The 16,150-nt window shown below is 56.4% G+C and overlaps 6 protein-coding genes across 6 annotated transcripts; 3 read left to right on the forward strand and 3 right to left on the reverse strand.

The window, feature by feature from the left end:
* Positions 1–1,702: 1,702 nt before the first annotated feature.
* On the forward strand, positions 1,703–4,084 carry ACRALDRAFT_2036909 (uncharacterized protein; the record flags this gene model as incomplete). The annotated part of the gene is made up of 4 exons (XM_071020819.1): positions 1,703–1,758; positions 1,835–2,186; positions 2,249–2,930; positions 3,017–4,084. Coding segments are annotated over 4 exons (1,784 nt in total), but the record flags the coding sequence as incomplete, so codon positions are not given.
* A 20-nt stretch (positions 4,085–4,104) lies between these two features.
* Positions 4,105–8,130, reverse strand: ACRALDRAFT_1044127 (uncharacterized protein). Its single transcript, XM_071015340.1, has 6 exons — positions 6,561–8,130; positions 6,152–6,491; positions 5,858–6,076; positions 5,593–5,788; positions 5,314–5,519; positions 4,105–5,234 (listed from the first exon to the last, which is right to left on the reverse strand). The coding sequence occupies exons 1-6, from the start codon at positions 7,405–7,407 to the stop codon at positions 4,505–4,507; spliced, it is 2,538 nt and encodes an 845-aa protein (XP_070872616.1). The 5' UTR covers positions 7,408–8,130; the 3' UTR covers positions 4,105–4,504.
* A 396-nt stretch (positions 8,131–8,526) lies between these two features.
* On the forward strand, positions 8,527–10,241 carry ACRALDRAFT_1044125 (uncharacterized protein). Its single transcript, XM_071015339.1, has 3 exons — positions 8,527–8,995; positions 9,130–9,852; positions 9,973–10,241. Exons 1-3 carry the CDS (start codon positions 8,606–8,608, stop codon positions 10,138–10,140), a joined length of 1,281 nt encoding a protein of 426 aa, XP_070872617.1. The 5' UTR covers positions 8,527–8,605; the 3' UTR covers positions 10,141–10,241.
* A 682-nt stretch (positions 10,242–10,923) lies between these two features.
* ACRALDRAFT_2076525 (uncharacterized protein) lies at positions 10,924–11,750 on the forward strand (the record flags this gene model as incomplete). Its single annotated transcript, XM_071022284.1, has 2 exons — positions 10,924–11,083; positions 11,194–11,750. Coding segments are annotated over 2 exons (717 nt in total), but the record flags the coding sequence as incomplete, so codon positions are not given.
* A 302-nt stretch (positions 11,751–12,052) lies between these two features.
* Positions 12,053–12,769, reverse strand: ACRALDRAFT_2111503 (uncharacterized protein; the record flags this gene model as incomplete). The annotated part of the gene is made up of 2 exons (XM_071023524.1): positions 12,053–12,556; positions 12,611–12,769. The coding sequence occupies 2 exons, from the start codon at positions 12,767–12,769 to the stop codon at positions 12,053–12,055; spliced, it is 663 nt and encodes a 220-aa protein (XP_070872619.1).
* A 278-nt stretch (positions 12,770–13,047) lies between these two features.
* Positions 13,048–15,757, reverse strand: ACRALDRAFT_1077423 (uncharacterized protein). The gene is made up of 2 exons (XM_071018638.1): positions 14,210–15,757; positions 13,048–14,126 (listed from the first exon to the last, which is right to left on the reverse strand). The coding sequence occupies exons 1-2, from the start codon at positions 15,388–15,390 to the stop codon at positions 13,334–13,336; spliced, it is 1,974 nt and encodes a 657-aa protein (XP_070872620.1). The 5' UTR covers positions 15,391–15,757; the 3' UTR covers positions 13,048–13,333.
* Between the last annotated feature and the right edge of the window lie 393 nt (positions 15,758–16,150).

The following is a 16,150-nucleotide window of genomic DNA, read 5'->3' on the forward strand; positions in this document are numbered from 1 at the left end:
TCGACTCTTGTTCTGCCCCTATTCCCTATTCACCTGGCCGGCCCCGGTTCCTCAACAATCCTCCGCCGCCACCCTGATCTAATGGCCCGCGGGCCGCGGCCCTTCCGTCACCTTCAGTGTCTTGTCCCCCTCGATCCTCTGGCGGCCTTGGTCCGTTTCTGCCAGTGCCCCGACCATCCGCCGGACGATTACCCGCTTTGAGCTGTAGTCACCACCGCCCCTTGCCAAAGTGCGTATAATCAATAACACCTCCCGACAGAAGGTATCGCCAGCAGCCAAAACCACAACAACAACAGCAGCAGCAACAACAACCGCACCCTCTTCCGCTGCCATATCCACACCCGACGTCCCGTCTGCGTCTTTCTAAGCATCTTGTCCCACAGAGTTGCCATCCAATAGTTCACGCAAGAGGGTTCTGCTGGCCATCTTTGCTTCGTCGATTATTACGGCTTGCTGCGCGGCAGCATGGTCATCGCCCATCATGACTCGACCAAAGGTTCCGGCAGACAAACGTATAAGAACTGCCCAGGCCTGTGAAACCTGCAAGCGTAGGAAGCAGAAGGTGAGTCCCCTTTCTATTTCTTCCGCATTTGATTTTTTCGCTCATTGTTCTCGTCTCGTCGACAATCCCTCCCCGTGAGCGCGGTATTGCTTGCCCCCTATAAGCACCATAGGTCACCTCCCTTGCTTCTTGTCTCATCTGAAATCTGCTCTGCCATAACCCTGTCGCGCGTGGCTTCATTTCCAATGTTGCACTCGCGGCATGTCGCGTCCCCCTCCTTGTCCCTCAACCCTCTCTCTCTGTTTCCCCTTTTCTCTTCTTTCCTTTTTTGTTTCTTGGGCAAGGGAAAACACCCGTTCTAGCGGTCGTTACAACTCAACTCCCTGACGTGCGTTTTGTTGCAAGCCCGCTCTAGAATGGGACAAGCTTCACAAGAACAGGCGCGGTGTCTTCAGTGGACCGCTGCGTACATGTCTTCTCCATGCCATATCATCCTGTGCTCGCCAATATCATGCTTGACCCCGGGCTAAAATCTACCGTCTTTGAAAGTGCAATGGCCTTCAACCCTGCAACACATGTACGAAACGGAGCTTGACTTGTTCATATGTGACGAGCAACGAGAGTCTGAATGCAAACCCATCGGGCCAACCGGACATGCCGCCCAGCAAACGACGACATATTGCAGATCCATCACCACCTCTCGACAATGGAAGCGTAGATCGCTCCCGCTTGCCTCACAGCATCCCCGTCTTCACAAAGGCCGCTGAGAATGCACGATCGACACCAGCAACTACTGCCGATAAACCCCGAGTCGAATTCGACACACTGGTCAAAGTTGAGCCGTCAACACGTCTCACTCCGCGAGAAACAGAGCTCGACTCCTTCTCGGGAGGCAGCAGCAGCGCTACTGCACCTGACGAAGAGACATCATTGCTCCAGTCCACCAGAATGTTACAAGACCCTACTGGGCGACTACGTAGGTTCTCTTAAGCCTGATCCCCAATCCTGGTCCTCAGGCGCCTCTCATTGACGTGTATTTTTCTCAAGTATACGTCGGCGATTCGGCTTCCCTCGCCTATCTTCAGCTGATACGAATAGTCGTCGAAACGAGGACCGGACCCAACGACTTCACCCTCGACCCGGACAGGCACAAGATCATGGAGGCGACAACGACCGTGCCCCCTCACATCAGACCACCCCTTATGCTCCCAGATAGGGAGACGGCAGATATACTGATTGAGTCTTTTTTCACAAATGTGTGTCCCTAGCACAGCCGTGTCGTATGCGCATCCATTTGGATTTGGCTTTACGTTGCTGATGCTTCTTTGTTAGACCCACGGTTTGATCGACATTTTCAACAGGTCTGCTTTTGAGCAAAGTGTAGACGCGTGCTATTCGGATCCTCTAAATACACGATCATCGTCGCTGTGCCTGTTCTACCTCACCTTCGCTATTGGCATGGTACTGGGGACGGCGCCAACTGGATCCAGAGAAGCTGAGGTATATGAACGGCTTCGGACAGGCCCATACGACCGAGCAGAGATGTTTTTCAGGAATGCCAAGCTCCTGGGAGATCCCATGTCAGGGTTTGAGGATGCCGACTTCTGGTCGGTTCAAGCACTTACCCTTATGGCCGTCTACATGCTGTCCGTCTCGAAGCGAAACGCGGCCTACGCTTACTTTGGTGAGTGCCTGGCGCGCTTTTGGAACATCACCTGGCAGCAGCGCGCTGACATGTGGCAACAGGCATGGCTGTCCGGTCTGCGTATTCTCTTGGCCTGCACAGAGTTCAGGAGAACGACTTCATCTTCACGAGTGAACACATAAAGCTCAGGCGGAACCTGTGGCGCAGCCTCTTTGTCCTCGACAGGTTCCTTGCTGCTTCCCTGGGCCGTCCTGTCGCCATCGACGAGAACGAATGTTCCGAGGGTGCACTTCTTGTGTACGAAAAGGACGCGCGGGGGGAGCTTGTTCCCGTGGCCGACACCTCCAGCGGCCTCGATGCAGCTGTCCGGAGCTGCCAAATCACGGGGCAAATTCTCAAGAAAATTTACGCCCGGCGCAAAATCTCCATACGCCTTGCCCAGGAGATAGCAGCGCAGAGCAAAGCGTGGAGCAATTCCCTGCATTCTCGACTGCACTTCACAGCAGTGGGAACGTCGTCCACAGATACCTCTGCGGCCATCTCCGCGCTACATGTCAATCTCTTCCACTGCCACTCCATTCTCCTTCTGACGCGACCCTTTTTCATCTGCCTTCTCAGCAAAGTTCACAACGAAAGGAGTGGCCAGGCGCTCACCGTTCCGCGCTGGATCAACCGTATGTCTAGATATTGCGAAGCATGCCTTGTGGCGTCTTGTCAAACCATACGACTCGTCGACCAGGCCTACAGATGCGAGTATCTGCCTCGCCGAAACCCGTTTGTTCTGTGAGTGCCTGTTTGGACTTGGGACCGGCCCCTCTCCCACGTTCACACAGCCACAGCTCCCTCCATTGGCTAATATAACCAACCAGGTATTTCCTGTTCGCCGCTTGTCTCATTGTGCTCAGCAACGAGTTTGTGTCCGTTTACGAAAATCCTTCGTACAGCGATTCCATGGATAGTGCCGTGGAAATCATGAGGTATTGCGCTGAGACAGATCCACAAGCAAATCGTCTGCTCTGCATCCTCTACTCATTCCGAGCTGCTGTCGAGGACGTGCGAGCAAAGCACATGGACACACCTGCTCTTCCCACTGTCCTCGGCACACAAAAGGAGCTCAGAGACCCCGTGTCATGTCTCGTTTCTTCTAGGGGCGTCTCCCGCAAAAACTCGCTGGTCACAGTGCCATCCCATCCATCTCGCCACGGAGTCCCGCCGCTGGAACACCTACTGAAGAAGATGGAAAGCCCAAACGCCGGGGCTATGGCTGGTAGTGGACAGGGCTCGGCCACGGGAATCTCGCCCGTAAGCAGCGGGAGCCTCCGCGATGTCGATGGGACTGAGGGTGAACTTGACTTTGAGAATCTTTGGAACCCGGGCCCTACAGCCGCGTCTGTGCCCGTGGGCGGGCCTACCGAGTCTTCCGCGTCCAGCGCAGGTCGTGTTCGGGATGCGATTCCGCAAGGATCATCGGGATATCCTATGTCCGAACCTTCTCGCACGAGAAACATGCCATCTACGCCGCCAGTCGCGACCCTATATTCGCCCTCCCAGTTTGGAGTCTAAGTTGCGAGAGAGTATGGGATGGATCGGACCAGCGCCATGTCCAGTTGCGTGCCTTGGACGTAGGTGTCTCATGCCTCTGTGAAACAACACGGTTATGGTATGCGTTTTGATACCCTTGTTGCGTCAATGAAATTTCCATCCATATATTCCATCCCTATATACCGTGTCGATACTAGATCATATAACGCCAGCAACAGATAGGACGGCTCACTGGTCTGATCTACTTTGTAGTGACAATGTCAGAGTTGAGCGCTCGGAGATTGGGAATTCAATCAGTTTCTCCCACTGGCTCACATTCATTGTGACGAGAAACTTGTTCCGAGACTCCATTAGGCACTTTAGAATGCCTGCCACCATTTTCCATCGTGAATCCACCCGTTCCATAACTGCCATGACCTCATGGGCCAGTGAACGCCCGGGTGATGTTGGAAATGGCGGATCTCTCCTTGAAATTTTACACGCGGAGCGTGTTAGCCCTGTCGATGCCTAGGGTAGAGTTCGGAATGCTAGTAGGCGCGACAAGTCAGGAGTAGGTTGCATAGACGACGGTGTAAATCCAAGGGACACGTTCATTATGTTTATTTCCTTCTCCCTCTCCTCCCCATGATATCAACGCGAAGCGCTGCGTCAGACACAAACATGCGTAGCGTGAGTTCGTAATCAAGATTTCTACTTTGCACGAGAAACTGGAGCATCACAGTAGAAGAACAACACATGGGTCTCGACAAAGCAGACATGAGACTTGATCAACCGGGCAAAGTCCACCTCGACATGAAGACATGATCCAACAATCGTTACCACTCACTCGGCCCGAACGTCTGGCCATCGGGGACATGCGCCTGGACCGACTTGCCCTTGAAATCCAGCGTCGTCTTGATGACCTCGTTGCCCCACCACTTGGGGGGCTCGAGCTTGTGCATGGACAGGGCGAAGAAGATGACGAGGGTGGCGAGGGCGAGGCCGAGGTCCAGGCCGGACGAGGTGAGGAAGTTGAGGCGCGACCACCAGTTGAAGTGGCGCTTGCGGATCCAGTACTGGAAGGTCAGGCCGACGGTGCCCCAGCTGAGGTAGTTGAGCGGGGTGGCCGGGGGGATGCTGCTGGGCCCGCCGAAGATGAGCGGGGCCATGAGGAAGCCAAAGGGCGAGCGGGGCCAGCGCTTGGCGCCAAAGTAGATGACGACGGGCACGACGGCGCCCAGGGCGAAGAAGGCGAAGAGGCCCGAGTAGATCTGGCCGGGGGAGAACATGCGGGCGGGGCCGAGGAGGCCCCAAATGACCGAGGCGGCGAAGAAGACGCGCGCGCCGGGGCAGGTGAAGCGGTCGGGCTGGTCCGGGGTACACACGCCGTCGACGGTGTTGAGGGCGGCGTTGAGGACGATGATCTGGACGACGCACGAGACGGTGGTGGAGATGACCTGGGCCCAGAAGAGGGTCCGGGGCGGGATCTTCATGTAGTGGCCGAACTTCAGGTCGGCTACGAAGCTGAGGGCGCGCGACATGGTGATGTATCCAAACGTTTTGAAGCTGGGAGGTGGAGCGGTAAGTCAGCATGATTTACCAATTTCCCCGTCAAAAGATTATTACGACAGAAGTGAGAACTCACATCATGAGTGCCAGAGGCCGGCCCGGCTGGAGATATCCGTAGATAAACTCGGTCATCACGTTGAGACCGATCTGGTGGTTGGTGACGGCCTGGATGATACCGATGGGGACAGAGAAGATGAAGGAGATGGCCACGGAGAGGAGGAAGGCCCACCAGGTCATCTTGGTTGGATACCCTAGCACGGCGACGAACCCGAGTGCCAGCATCTACAAGGGGGTCATGTCAGGCTGTGGTTCAAGGGGGGTCATAAAGGAGGCGGCGCGTGGGAAGACGACTTACAACGGCGAACAAGCCCCAGTACCACCAGCTGGGCGCCTCCTTGTACTTGCTCATGAGTCTCATGTGGATGTCCGGCTGCTCCCTCGCGCTGTTCCTATACTGCTGCCAGATCTGCTTGCCGTTGTGCAAGTAGGTATAGACGACGAGGGAAGAAATGGCCGCGAACGAAAGGCCATACGACATGGCAAACGTGGTGCTGTACTGGTTAGCTTGACGTCTACTGTTATTCACCTCGATAAGTAAAGAAAAGGGGTTTCTCTTTTACCTGATAAACAGCGGAGAGTAGTTGTAGTAGGCCTCTTCATTGAGTGTCATCTCCTCGGTGAGAATGCGGGTCGTGTTGTAAGGCTTGCCGGTATTATCGTAGGTGCCCGAGTCGCTCATGGGCAGATATTCGGAATACCAGACGCCGGTATAATGGAGAACGGAGCACCCAAACAGAAAGAATACAACAACGCCGATCAACGTGTTTGCAATGGCCTCCCTGGGTCGCCGTGTCAGCGTTTCCTGGCAAGGCAACTGGAGGGGATCAGGCGATGGAGAGGGCCCTATCTCTTACCAGGGAGGGATCAGAGGCGATCCGATGAAGCCGGTGATCTGGGTCCAGTCAAAAGTGATGGGGAGGAGGGAGAGCCCGGTCGAGCCTCCGAACAGCTGGTTCACGACAACGTTGTTCGGGGCGATCCAAGTGACGAAGGCGAAGACGCTGAGGAACTTGGCGAGAAAGCCTGGGATCCAGTAGTAAATGAAAGCTCCCAAGGTGACTACGCCGAACCATTTATACCGGGGCATTTTGCCGCCGATGATGGTAGGGTCGGGGCGGTCATTTCTGTCGTACATGGCGTTCATCAGAGTAACGGAAACGAGGATGCCGGGCCAGATCATGGAAGCCGGGTACACTAGGGGGGTCAGCTCTGGATAGGGGACTGTGTATATATGGATGTGAAGTCAAAAGCAGGCAAACTCACCGAGGAACTTTCTGAGAATACCGGCAATGCCATACCCCAGGGACTGCGTGGAAATGGTGAGAAGCAGCTGGAAAGCGAAGCCAAAGTCCTGTTTGTAAAAGACCATCTGCGCAAGGATAATGTCGGTAGCATAGGCGACGGAGAAGGAAACGCTGGCCATGACGACGATGATGGTGTGCTCTTTTCTGTTGAAAGGGCCCGGATTCAGGCTCCAGGAGACACCAAAGGTGGTAAAGCGTCTCGAGGGCATAATCTTGGCCCATCCGTGGCCGATGGGCCAGGCGATGATCTGGGCGACGAGGGGGCTGATGCCGATGGACGGCGAGCGCAGGGAGAAGAAGGTGTTCATGGAGGCGCCGGCAATGACGAGGACCAGGCCGATGGTCCAGGCGCGGATGGTGTTGCAGGGGGCTTCTTCGTCGAAGTTGCGGACGGCGGCGCGGACCTCGGGGTAGGGCGAGTCCTCCTCGTTCTCCTTCTCCATGGGGGCCTCCTCGTCTATCACGGCGTTGGCGTCGACGTCGGCGTCGGCGTCTCGGTCTCTCGGTCTTGAGTCGTATTCGTCGGCGAGGGCGGGATCTAAGAGGAGCTCATGTTCGGACCCTTGTTCATCGTCGTCGTCATCATCACCACGCGCAAAGATACTCGACTCACCTCCCCACTGCGAGGGACTCTGCGAAGCGTCCTTGGCCTGGCGTTCGACGCCCGCGGCCAAGGAGTCGACGCGTCCGTCCACCTCGCGCCCGCTGGCCTGCGCCTGTACCTTTGTTGCCTCCAGTTCGTACTCGTTGTCGGGCATGGCAGCGCCCAAAGACGGGCGGCTGCTGAACGACTTGGTCATGGTCATATATTTCGTTTCCCCGGGGAGAAACGGGAGAAATTGGATAGTATGACCAGCGAGGAGAACAAGCAGGTGTTATGGCATCAGAGGCAGCGGGGCTTCTTAAAGAGGGGGAGGCAGAAGAGGTAATAAACACGTGAGCCGATTTCCCAATGGGAACACGCGAGGACGACGTGGCGGAGGGTCGAGAGGATGGCGCAGATATGGCGGAAGTATAAAGTCGACGGGCAGATGTTGCCTTTGGCGAAGATGTGACCTAGGCCAACACGGGGCTGGTGATGGATTGTGTGATACTGTAGGGTAATGGTGATACCGGACTAAATGAAGCGCTCAGACATTGAGAGTTCAGATGCTATCGGATACGGCCAGGTAAAGAGCAGTCTATTCCAATCGATGGACTCGCGATGAGGCTGGTAATAAGCGGTAGCAGAAAGGAGGCGTTTCTTGAGCGTTGTGTGCTGAGCAGGCGGATGAGTGGCGATCCTTAGACTATACGAGATGTAGCCAACTACATGTAACGGAGGAAACGGAGAGACGCCAGAGACTATGGACAGACAAACGAAAGTGGCGGGACGACCATGAGTATGGAATCCAAGTCTGCGCAAATCGTAGCTGTGGGTTGAAGTCCTGGCCGCCCGTTGATATCAGTGGATGAAACCACAAATAGAGATCAATGGAGTGAGAAAAAGAAGTTATATGGTCGTCATGAGGTGGGCATCCTGGCAGAAGAGAATTGAGACTCTGTAGAGCTGGACCTCGACGTGAATATGAGGAATTGGGTTGACGGTGAAGCCTTGGTCGAGGGACGAACAAAGACACGTTCAGGGACAACGCAACGTGTACCATAGTACTGAGATGTACCTCTGTACCTGTTGGTCTGGGCCCTGTGGAACCCTCCAAACAAAGACGGGCTCCACAGAGGGACCGAGCCGACGGTAATTGTGGGGCTTATTCACCTACCAATTAGGATAGGACGGTACTCGACGGTACGAAGTACGAAGTACGAAGTATCTTTCCAGGGACCTTATCGATAAGACTCCTTATCGGACTGAGCTTGGTACGTACCTGCCCACAAGGCTCACAAACTGTCGTGCTGCTTTGTGAGATGACGTTCATCAACCATCAGTCCCGACAACTTATGCTCACCCAACCCTCTCGATAATCGTTCATCTCCCTTAACCTAACAAACGGACATGGGAGGAGAATGCGACGGGTTGTCGTGACGGGCCTGGGAGCGATCACGCCCCTCGGCGTAGGTGTGAGGACGACGTGGAATCGCCTCCTTGCGGGCGAGTCGGGCATCACGAGCATAGCGCATTGGGAACCGCAGAAGCGATGGCGTGAACTGCCCAGCACCGTTTCCGGCCTCGTGCCCCGCGACGAGTGGCGGCCGTCCGACTGGCTCAGCGCCACGGATCAACGACGCCTACCGACTTTTGTCCAGTACGCCATGGCCAGCGCGCAAATGGCCCTCGACGATGCCGGCTGGAACCCCACGAGGCCTGAGGATAGGGCGGCGACGGGGGTGTGCATGGGGAGCGGCATTGGGAATTTAGAGGAGATGTACGAGACGAGCCTCGCTTTTCATCAAGATGTGAGTTTTTTTTTTTTTCTCCTTTTTTTATGGAAACACTTTTGCTCTACAAAGAGGACACACTCTTCACCTCCAAGAGGACAAGATATCCACGGACGAAGTATCCAGGACAGACGACCATCTGACACGCGCAGGGCTACAAAAAAGTCTCCCCCCTCTTCGTGCCCAAGATCCTCATCAACATGGCAGCAGGGCACATTTCCATGAAACACGGCTTCCAGGGCCCCAACCACTCGGTCACCACAGCCTGCACGACGGGGGCCCACTCCATCGGCGACGCGAGCCGCTTCATCGCCTACGGCGACGCCGACGTCATGGTCGCCGGCGGCACCGAGTCGTGCATCCACCCGCTCACCTTTGCCGGCTTCGGCCGCGCCCGCTCGCTCTCCACGGCCTACAACCACGACCCGCCCGCGAGCTGCCGGCCCTTTGACCGCGACCGCGCCGGCTTCGTCGTCGCCGAGGGCGCCGCCGCCCTGGTGCTCGAGGAGCTGGGCCACGCCAGGGCCCGCGGCGCGCCCATCTACGCCGAGCTGGCCGGGTACGGGTGCAGCGCCGACGCGTACCACATCACCGCGCCGCGGGAGGACGGGACCGGTGCGACCATGGCGATGCGGTCCGCGCTGCGGCGCGCCGGCGTCGTGCCGAGGAGGGTCGATTATGTCAACGCCCATGCGACGGGGACGCAGATTGGGGATGCGGCTGAGGCCAAGGCCATTCGGTCGGTGTTGCTTGGCGAGGAGGGGTGGGAGGACGAGGCGGAGGTGACGGTGAGTAGTACCAAAGGAGCCGTTGGACATTTGCTGGGGGCGGCGGGGGCCATTGAGGCGTTGTTCTCGGTTCTTGCTGTCAAGGAGGTGAGTCCCCTCGTCCTTTTTTTTTTCTCTTTTTTTCTTTTTTTTTCTTTTCTGTCTGTCTTTTTTCTGTCCGTCCTCTCGTCCTCTCGTATTCCCTAGCCCGCTGACATGGTCGTATAGAACATAGTCCCGCCGACGCTGAACCTCACACAACCGGACGTTGGCGCCGATTTCAACTTTGTTGCTGGCAAGGCGCAGGAAAAGGAAGTTGGCGTCGCCTTGTCGAATAGCTTTGGGTTCGGCGGTACCAACGCCACCTTGGTGTTCTCCAAGGTGACTAGCGGATAGGTAGCATGGCCTTGTATTATTTGGATGAAGACTGTATATTAGGAATATGGAAACTTGTAATACCCGTGTACAGTAGGTGAGAATACAAAGGATCAGTGTGTACAATTAATTGGCCGGACTCCTGACCAACTCGTGATAAGTTGATCGCGACATTGGGCACCGAGCTATACCGAACTACACCGAGGTACGGTCACTCGTACCATTGTACCATTGAGCCGGTGTTTCTCCGACGCTATCAAGTGACTTACTAAGATGGACCCAACGAAGCGAAGAATGCCATTGGAACTTTTTTCCAATGACGAGTAGACGACTAGACCTACAGTTGAGGTTCAATACAGAACTCACCACCGCTCAACCCCTCCCCTAATACCGCGGCGCCAGTGTGAAGGATACAATCGAAATCTATTCAATGATTTTCATCTAATCAACCTCATTCTCCCTCCGAAAATGGCGTGCCAGAGTTGCCGCCATGCTCGCCATTTGGCAAGGAACCTGCGCCTCTCGACCGACCTCCCTCTCACCTCTTCCTCCTTCTCGACCTCCTCAAGACGCGTGACCGCATCCGCAGCGCTTCCCACACGACGACGTCCATTCACCCACTCGGCCTACCACCGCGCAGTCGCCGGCTCCCGATCTACCGCGCGACCTACCTCCCAATCGCCGTCCTCCGCTCCCCCGAATGCCTCCACCACCGAAACCGCCCGGCCGTCCGATGCTCCTGCGGGCTCGGCGTCGGCCGCCCTGCGGAACGTCGGGTCGCGTCTAGCCGCCTACAACGCCATATCGACGCCGTACCTCCTCACCAGCTCCCTCGACAAGCTATACAAGCTGTGTGCCGCGCCGGCAGCGTACACCATCTCGGAAGAGCTGCGGAAGAAGGATGAGGTACCCAAGACGGCCGAGGGCGAGGAGCTAGGAACACCTGAAGGGCCGTGGTTAGAGGGTGAGTTTTTTTCTTCTTCTTCTTTTTCGTTTTATGTTCTTGTAATTTTTCAGGTCATTATTTATATCTACTTTTCTCTCTCTCGGACAACGCCAACTAACCTGACCCAGTCTTCAACCTCTCCCCCTCCTTCAGCTCCTGGTCCCACGTCACGATGCTGCACATGTACCTCGTCATGGCGCGCATGCGGTGTCTCGAGCGCGACGTGGCCAAGACGATGCAGGCCCAGTTCATCGACAACTTTTTTTTCGACTGCGAGCGCGTCATGCACCTGAACCACGGCATGGCGTCGTCGGCGCTCCGCCAGCGCTACCTCAAGGACATCTTCATGCAGTGGCGCGGGCTCATCGCCGCCTACGACGAGGGGCTCGCCAAGGGCAGCGACCGCGTGCTCGCCTCGGCCGTCTGGCGGAACCTCTTCAAGGCCCGCGACGACGTCGACTTTCGCTCCCTCGCCGCCATTGTCGTCTGGATCCGCCTCACCCTCAAGGACCTCGACGCCATGGACATTGAGAGCCTCATCGCTGCCCCGAATCACGTCTTCCGCAGGGACCCTAGGGCCATGTTTTCCCTGGTCGATCGGCCTTGCGACGACTTGAAGGCGTTGTACGATGGCGGTGGCGGTGGTGGTGCTTCTGCGGGTGCTGGTGTGGGTGGCCAGGCGAAGAGGGTAGAGAACGCCACCGGTTGAGCGAGAGTTCAGGATGTGTTAGCGGACGGTGAGATTTGTGATATGGAGCCGGGTGATCTGGCAGATGGGAGAGATGGCCCATATGTGTGCATGTCGACACACATTGTACAAGCCAAAGTAAACTGTACCATTTTCATGTATGATACAAAAGGGATGGTGATCCTGGGTATATTCGTATTACCCATCGATCGTGTACGACAAGCAGCCGGCTAAAAGATAGATCTATCAAGTTCCCAATCATGAACCTACCCACCACTCCATGTGCTCCCAGACGATACCTAATTCCGATCGCTCTCCGTAGCTTCCCACATCTGGAACTCATAACGCGTGCCATTCTCCTCCTGCACACCCTCCGGGACCTCCTCACCAACCCAGGCATCCAGCGCCGCCTTGTCCCTCATAGCCCATCCCTTCTCACTCTCGCCCCCCAAAGCCAAGGGAAAGAAAACATCGCACTCAAACTCGGGCTCCAGCACCCTCGTCAGCAACACCCGCCTGGCATGCTTGGTCGCCAGCGCAGCACCGTAAATCTGCGCCCCGCCGATGACAAACACCTTCCCCACGGGCTGCCGGTCCGCCGAGGCCAGGTACGCCATGGCCGCATCGAACGACGGCACCCGCACCGGTTCGGTTGCGGTGGTGGCGGACGATGCGGCGGCGAGATCAGGGTGAGACCGGCTTATGACGACATTGACCCTGTCTTTCAGCGGCCGGAACCGCTCGGGGATGCTATCCCATGTTTTACGGCCCATGATGACTGCGTTTAGGGTGCCGGGGGGAGCCTGTTTAAACGTCAGCCAACGCGGCGGTAAATAAATGAAGGAATGAATGAATACCTGCGGTGGAAGGCGCTTCGTGACGCATGCAAAGTAGGCCATTTCCTTCTTGAGGCCCGTCCAGGGGAGTCCGCCCTTGAGGCCGATACCCATGGAGCGCGTGGCGGCGACGATGAGCGTGAGCTCCAACGCTGCCGCCGGGGCGGATGAAGGTGTCATTGCGAGAACGTGGCTTTTGAGCTCGACTTGTGTTGTGGTTTCTGTAGTTGCTTACGTTGCGTTATGCCGTCCGGTGAGAATGAATTTGGTGGAATCTTGGAATGTTGGCTGCATTCACTTGGGTGGTGCCCCAGTTTACGACTCGCTACTCGCAGGAATGAACGTCAATCTCCCATGACCGCATCTCGACATCTGAGATGCATAGAACCAGCCCCTAGAATACAACTACACCGGAAATGTCACATTATTTCTTTCCTCTCGGGTTTCTTCATCTCAGTACTTCTACTCAAATCCTTTATTTACCCTTTTTTTCTACATTCAGAACGGGAGAAACATTCCAAGGCGAACCATAGTTAAGCAGATGAACAACTTCATGTGAATTGGTTGCCCATCATGACCTATGTACGTCGATGGGCCATGTAAAACTAGGTATGCCATCATCAACTCCCAAAACGCCGACCGTCCGTCATTCGCTCATCCTAAGCGATGCAGAATGTAGATACTGTATCATCGTAGCAACCGAGTCCCCTCTGCCTCGCCGTCCATACCATAAGTAGGGGATGGTTACCGAAGTTCGATGGAAGGGAAATACCTCGGTCCCGCAAACCCCTTTGCAATGACGGCCTGGATGTCAATGTTGCTACCTTCGCGGTTGGGACTCCACATCTTCAACAGGATGAACCGCCCCGACACCGGCGGGTCGAACCGGATCGTGCACTTGCTCTTGTCCTTTTCAATGTAGAATCTGGCGTGCGGCGCCATTAGATCGCTCCCGCTGCCCGCTCTCGACGCCTCCTGCGCCGCCGTCGCCGTCGCTGCCGTCGTAGTAGTCGTACGTTGGTGCGCGCCCGCCGCCTCGGCGAGCGTCATGTTTCGCGCCCCGCCGCGCCGCGAAGCAGGGGCCCACGCGTCGTCGAGCCCAGACTCGTCGTCGTGGCCCACCGAGTCACCTTCGTCGCTGCTGTCACTCTCGAACGGCAGGGCCCCGATCCTGTTCGGTGGCCGCCGGTTGATGGGCGCCTGGGGGTTCTCCTCGTCGGTCTCGTCGTCGCTACACGCCGTCGTCACGTTGAACGGGGACGCGTCGGTGGCGAATTCCGGCGGAATCTGAGCCGTACCCAGATCGTCGTCTTCGTCATCGTCGTCGTCGCCTCCCCCCATGCGCAACACCCGCCTGTTGCTGCTGGACGTTCGCGTAACCACCGTCCCGTCCTCGTTATGGCGGATCGAGATGATGGGAGCCAGCGGGCGATGCTCCCTGCCGCTTCTCGGCGGCGCGTATTGAATCTGGTACTGCGCCGTGCGGGTCAACCGGTCGTCTTGGTCCATGGAAACGAATACCATGCCCTCTCGTACACTAGTCATTTGGGGCCAAGGAGAGCGAACGTTAGCGAGATGAGTTGGACAGGATGGAATAAAGAGCCGCTTTTGGTTACATACGGCGAGGAATAATTGCCCGAGCCGGGCGCCTTGATGATCAGCTCTTTGAGGACAAAGCAAGTGGCCCCTTGGTGCCGCAGCACAATGTTGCACCGGCTCGATTTGGTACAGTAGACCGACTTGTCATTTTTGAGGATGTTTTCGTACGTGTAGGACGATCCGTTGGAGAACAAACCGCCGTCGCAGCTCACAATCTCCATGGTCAGGTCGCCGGGCTCGACCTGACCGTACCGTCCGTACCGGAAACCCTTGAAACTCGGGGCGGTCCGGTCCGGCTCGATTTTGCGGCGTTTTGCCCGGTAGTTATCGTCCGAATGGTCTTGCGGTCGCTGGCCTGAGCCTGCCGACGTGTTCATGTTCAGGCTCGATGAGGCCAGATTAGACGACGCGTGAGGCGGCTGCGGCGGGGAGAATGGCGAGGAAGCGTTTTGTGACATGCGCTCCCATACGGCTCGAAACGGATCGCCGGCAGCCAAACCGGCAAAGTCCAGGTCGTCGTCTCCGTCGCCCGTTGCGGCGGCAGCCGTCGACCGATGGCGGTTTCTGGAAGCAGCGGCGCCGAGACGCGAACGGCGCCGGCGATCCTGGTCGTCGTTGGACGGGAGGGGCATGGCGGGCGACCTGCGGTCGTGAATACCGTTTCTGTTTCTGTTGATATTGTTGTTTCTATTTCTCTCGCTCGTAGAGGTATTATTATCAGGATGGTTCGGCTGTGTCACGTTGCGCAAAAAATCTTGTTGCTGCTCGAGGAAGCGAAGGGTGCTGAAAGTCGAGGGTGTGAAGCGGCCAGGGTCGGAAATGTGAAGGTCGCGCAGCAACTCCTCGTATTCTGCCTGTTGAAGATTCCAATCGACCAGGCGATGGTTCCGGATGCGAAGGCGGCGACTCGGAGTCTCCTCTGGTGGGTTTGGTGAGTTCGACTCGGATTCGGAATTTCGTAGAGAGGCTAGACGGTCGGCCACTCGGCGGCGAAGCCTAGAGACTGCGGTTGAAATGGAAGAAGACCCAGCGCGCAGGTCAGGGCTCCTGTTCCTCCTTGCCCAGAACGAGACGGATCGCAGGGCCGGGAGTCTAGTATCGGAAGGCAGGGGAGGAAAGTCGTCGCCCCCAAAGCCTTGAGACTCTTGAAGCGATGGCCGAGTAGAATTGTAATTCAGTTGGCCGGAGCCCCGAGTCGGCATTATCGGCCTCCCCAAGCCCAACTGTGTATGTGTATATATGTGTGTGTGCGCGTTTAGGGCACGTTAAGGCTGAGTTCGGGCAGCGCCACGGCGTCAAAACCTGGGCTTGACGCCCTTTTGGAGAGCTGAGTCGACGGGCGTTGGTGACGTGACCAGGTTTATACCGGGACACGGAGTCGAAGGGCACAGGGCGTGCCACATTGCCAGCGGGAGAGCCCCTCCTTGATTTCGGCTTTGAATTCGATGATCAGGAGTAGTAGGGCGACTCGGGTGGGAGAGGCGGTGTGTCAGGACCTCTGGCAAGTAGAAAGAAAGTACCAAAGGGCCTGTTTTGTTTGGAGGAGACACGGCCGTTTCGTTGTGACGCCTTGGGAGTAGAAAGTGTGAAGAGGAAGCGAAATGGAGCTGGATGTCAGACACGAAAGGAGGGGACGGGAAACGAGTGGGTCTACTGTACGTACGGCAGGCACGGTACTGTATGTAGTCGCATGTGACGTGACACCGTGGACTATACCGCGTGGTACAGTATAACCACTGTCTAGGAACAAGGTACTTCACCACAAGCTGCTCAGTGTCTTCTAGTAAAACGTACCTAGGTACTATAAGCGCAATCTGGCATGCGGGAAGAGAAAGCTACAATATAACACCAAATCAAACCAAGCAATACGGTACTATAATCTAAACATCTTTAATGCCATTCTATAGCAGGACTTTATAAGGCGCGCTATTCGTAATACCCGGCAGTTCCTGGTTCTTCCCG

Source organism: Sodiomyces alcalophilus (genome assembly GCF_042370955.1).
Source record: "Sodiomyces alcalophilus JCM 7366 unplaced genomic scaffold ACRALscaffold_7, whole genome shotgun sequence".
Classification (NCBI taxonomy): domain Eukaryota; kingdom Fungi; phylum Ascomycota; class Sordariomycetes; order Glomerellales; family Plectosphaerellaceae; genus Sodiomyces; species Sodiomyces alcalophilus.